We start from the raw sequence: 5000 nt of genomic DNA, 5'->3' as shown, positions 1-5000 counted from the left end.
GGCGTAAACGCGGGGATTACCTTGTCGTGTCTGTCGTTTCCTCGGAGGCTTCTGGCGTGACATCTAGACTATCAAAATCGAGTCAAGGACAACATTATTTTAAGGCAACTTCAATGTAAGCACGTCAAAACTTACACACAGATGTCAACTGACAGATCTTTCCTCACTAATAGCCTACACAGACGATCTTCAAATCTGCGAGGCTAACGTTATGCCGATTCACTTGCAATTCATGCTCAACTGAAATCCCGAGCAACTAAAAAATACTTTCTTTGCTGTCATCGATATTATCTTGTGATAATAATGCACATTAACTCAAAAGGTTAGCATAGATTAGGCTATTTTAAGCGATATAAACGCTTGTCTGCCGGTGCAGTTGCATGACAGGCCGGGCCTATATTTGATTCAGTTGCAGTAATGCTAGCCTAGAAGACAGAGATGGAACTCACCCTCTCAGCTCCCTGCCGTCTTGCCTGGGCCCCTAAACCCCACACTTGCCGGCATATTTGCTAAACTAAGAAGAAATCGGTAACGACATCGGGTATCATAGCCCGTAAAATTGGCCATGCCTCCTGCAATCAAGTTTCAGTGTCTGTTTCGCGCTGCACGCCGAAGACGAGTGTGGAAAATCAAATCGAGGAACGGGAGGACAGGAGAGACAGACAGACATCCCGCGCGGCTCTCGACCCGGTGCGTTTGTACGCGTGAACGCGCTCAACAGTTTTGTCACCCCAGATGTCGTTGCCATGGCGACGGCCGCACATGTTGCCTGTGGGGGGCCTTTGATGGCCAGAGATCCGGGCGAGAGCAGCATAAACACGGTGGAGACAGAGCTGTGTTTCTCCCAGACACTGCACTACTGCATGCAAAAGAAAATGGACACAAAAAAGTATAGTTCTGTCGGAAAATACACACACATCACACACACTAGTTTTCAATCTCAACCGTAGCCTACTCATCCCAATCTGTATCCCTCCTCCTCATCATCATCATCAACAACCAGCGGGTCAGTAGTGTGACCTACCTCCCCCAGCGGGCCAGTGTGACCTACCTCCCCCACGCCAGCCTGCAGAATCGTCAGACCCGTCTCGGACTCCAGGAAGTTCTTCTCCGCCACTGTCACACAAACCCACAAGTGCCAAACACAGTTTGACTTAGTCACAGTTAGAGCCGCCTCTCAAGAATGAAAACTAAACCATCATTAACCTTCCCTCTCTCTCACACACACACTCTCTCTCTCTCACACACACACTCCCTCTCTCTCACACACACACACCCTCTCTCTCCCTCTCTCTCTCACACACACACTCTCTCTCTCTCTCACACACACACTCTCTCTCTGTCACACACACACTCTCTCTCTCTCACACACACACACTCTCTCTCTCTCTGTCACAACTGCACTGGCAACAATTATGCAGAGTGTGCAGACTAAGATTTCAGAGAAGAGCATCCTCTAAACTATGAGAACTGCATCCCTTTCTCTCCTTCCTTTTCTCTAACTCTCTGCTTTTTCTTCTTCTTGCTGTTCCTGGTGCACAGGTCACTGTAGCTTACTCTTCCATATTCTTGGTTTACCTGGTGCACAGGTGACTGTAGCCTACTCTTCCATATTCTTGGTTTACCTGGTGCACAGGTGACTATAACCTACTCTTCCATAGTCTTGGTTTACCTGGTGCACAGGTGACTGACTATAACCTACTCTTCCATAGTCTTGGTTTACCTGGTGCACAGGTGACTATAACCTACTCTTCCATAGTCTTGGTTTACCTGGTGCACAGGTGACTGACTTCCATAGTCTTGGTTTACCTGGTGCACAGGTGACTGACTATAACCTACTCTTCCATAGTCTTGGTTTACCTGGTGCACAGGTGACTATAACCTACTCTTCCATAGTCTTGGTTTACCTGGTGCACAGGTGACTGTGCCCCACCATACTGATGGCTCACCTGCTTTGTCAGAGACGTCCTGTGCCGTAGCGTTCTGATCGTTGGGCCTCACACGGAATGTGAGTGCTGGACCCACCACACTGTGGAACAAAACCATACGCCGCGGGTTACGGCAAGCACACAAGCCAACGTGAGTGTGTACAAGCCCCGTTTCCAAAACAGTTGTGTTTTTTTTTTTTTTCAATTTGATGCCCACAACACTTTTTTAAAAAGTTGGGACAGGGGCATAGCCTACTGTGATGCTTCACCTCTTCATTTCACAACAGTCAATGTTTGGAAACTGTTTGGAAACCAGTTGTGTAGACCAGGTTGTCCCATTTTTGCCCATCTTCTTTTTTTTCTTTTAAAGTTGGAACAGGGGCATGTTTAAAGTTGGAACAGGGGCATGTTTAAAGTTGGAACAGGGGCATGTTTACTACTGTGATGCTTCGCCTCTTCATTTAACAACAGTCTGTAAATGTTTGGAAACTGAGGAAACCGGTTGTTTAGACCAGGTTGTTCCATTTTTTTCCTTCTTAATCTTTTTTTTTTCGTTCCATGATGCACCTAGTGTGAAAGGGTCTGGACTGCTGGCAGGCCATTTTAGCACCTGGACTCTTCTACTATGGAGCCATATATCAGTATTCTTGATATATTCAAGGTCTTTCCTGTAAGCCCAGAGAGTCTATGATGAAAGATAGACTGGGTAAACGCAGCCTGATCTGCCGGCAATTTCTTATCTTAAAAGATTGAGCTTGGTCTGGTGATAGCGAGACTATATGAAATAAGGAATGAAAGAAGAATTAAACATTTTTGATTGGTCTAACCACAGGACAGTTTTCCACTTTTAATCTTAAATGAGCTCGCCTCCGGCCCAGATAAGATAACGGTATTTCTGGAGTTTCATAGATAATGCATGGTTATCAGATATTTCCTGAGCCCATACAATGATTTTCTTTACAGTAACAGGTCTGTTTTTAACGCATCGGCATCTGAAGCCCCAGAGCTCACAGCCATGCAATGTTGTTTTTCAGCCCTGTCCCTTGTTTACAAAGATTTTTCTGGATTCTCTGAATATTTTAAGGATTCTAGATGATGAAATCCCCAAACTCTTCATAATTTCACATCGAGGAACATTATTCTTATATTGCTGCATTATGAATACCTCTACATCTTTACTTCTGAAAGACTCTAGGATGCTCTTTTTATATCCAGTCATGGTGCCAGTTTACTTGATTAATTTTAAAATGTTCCTCCTTGTGTTTCCTTGTGTGTGTGTGTGTGTGTGTGTGTGTGGTTGTCTCTGCCAGGAAGGGTGCACACACACAGATGAGAGTGTGAGTTCATTCAGTGCATTCACACACACCAGAACATGAGCACAACGAGCATGCACAACTCAGTCACGACTCTTTACACAGCAGGTGGCTGCAGACACGGAGGTAAACACACAAAGGAAACGCTCAGCAAAAACACTGAACACTTCCTCACCAGTTGAACTGGTCACTGAGGATGGAAGTGCCGCTATACCAAGACAGTTAAAGGTGCAGTCAACGTTTATGCTCATGACATCACATTTGTCTTTGTTTATGTTTAAATTCCTTAGCAGACGCTTTTGTCCAAAACAGCATACATTATATTTTAATCTAGGACAAAAAAACACATCAGAGAGAGAGCTCACCCCTCCCTTCAGTAATCCCAGAGAAACTTTACACAGTGTTTCATTTTTGTTTGGGGGACAGGCCGCCCCCACTTTGTTTGTTTCCAGTTTTCGGAGTCTGGGCTCTGAGCCCTACATTTTTTTTACATTGTACTTAGCAGATCATAAGGAGATGTTCGCTGAATGTAACAAAAGTTATGGGTTTGAAATCACATACGATCACTGACTGCACCTTTAAGCTCATACAATCGGTCCAATGCATCTTGACCTGATGCCATACTATTACTCAGGTAGCTTGGTTCATGTTTTTGCCTTTTCCTTTGTAAATTCATCTCTGCACTCAAATCCCCCTCCATGCCAGCAAGGTGAAATGCATTGTGGGGTTTGTATGCTGGGACAAAGGCAGAAGGGTTTCCACCTCACCACAAGTCCAGAGGTCAAGGGGATTTATAGGCAAAAGGTCAAGGTTGAAAAGGTCAAAACAATCAAAGGTTTCAGGGTTAGGGATGGAACATACACAGAGGTCAGGGTGAATTCTGAGAAGGGCTCAAAGTTGAACCCTTGTCAGTTTAATATTAAAGAAGTCAAGAAGTAGTAGAAAAAAAGTCCTGCTAAAATGTACACCGATCTCTCCGCACTGTAAACATTAAAGCCTAGACATTTATTTTCTTTCCAGAGGGATGCAGTGTTCAGCATGCATGTTGTCTGATCTGGTGCTCGTGAATCTACATTACAGTATGTGCAAACAACATGCATTTGTCGCACTAAAAATAAACAAAACAACTAAATAAATAAACAGATACCATCTGGATGCCCGACAAATCTGGCTGATAGACTGCAGACTCAACTCTACCGCGGGTACTTCCTCTCCTAACACTTCTAACAACATACTGTACCACACCTACTGTACCACACCTAATACCTCACCATGCACTTCCCTCTCTTTCTTCCTATCTTCTTGTTCTACCACTTTCTCCTCCTACCACTCTTTATAACGTATTTATAACGTCTGCACTCCCATCTAGTAATAGTATTGATTGATGCAGGGGTAATTGATGGGGTAATATAGTATTGATTGATGCAGGGGTAATTGATGGGGTAATAGTATTGATTGATGCAGGGGTAATATAGTATTGATTGATGCAGGGGTAATTGATGGGGTAATATAGTATTGATTGATGCAGGGGTAATTGATGGTGTAATAGTGTTGATTGATGCAGGGGTAATATAGTATTGATTGATGCAGGGGTAATTGATGGGGTAATATAGTATTGATTGATGCAGGGGTAATTGATGGGGTAATAGTATTGATTGATGCAGGGGTAATATAGTATTGATTGATGCAGGGGTAATTGATTGATGCAGGGGTAATTGATGCAGGGGTAATTGATTGATGCAGGGGTAATTGATTGATG

General features: G+C 43.9%; 1 protein-coding gene across 1 annotated transcript in view; it reads right to left on the bottom strand.

The window, feature by feature from the left end:
* Nucleotides 1-5000, bottom strand: part of ptprnb (protein tyrosine phosphatase receptor type Nb) — a 47493-nt gene that overhangs the window by 20587 nt on the left and 21906 nt on the right. The window contains exons 11-12 of the mRNA XM_076302488.1: nt 1950-2029; nt 1052-1116 (exon numbers count right to left, since the gene is read on the bottom strand). Coding sequence (XP_076158603.1) covers nt 1052-1116; nt 1950-2029 — 145 coding nt within the window. The remainder of the gene's footprint in view (nt 1-1051; nt 1117-1949; nt 2030-5000) is intronic.

The sequence above is a fragment of the Alosa pseudoharengus genome, unplaced genomic scaffold (genome assembly GCF_046254945.1).
Source record: "Alosa pseudoharengus isolate Yale_2024_CS ecotype anadromous, Long Island Sound unplaced genomic scaffold, YU_APseudo_1.1 YU_APseudo_1.1_scf_24, whole genome shotgun sequence".
Taxonomy (NCBI): domain Eukaryota; kingdom Metazoa; phylum Chordata; class Actinopteri; order Clupeiformes; family Clupeidae; genus Alosa; species Alosa pseudoharengus.
Note: the sequence above shows the minus strand (reverse complement) of the source record. Positions and strands in the feature narration are given on the sequence as shown.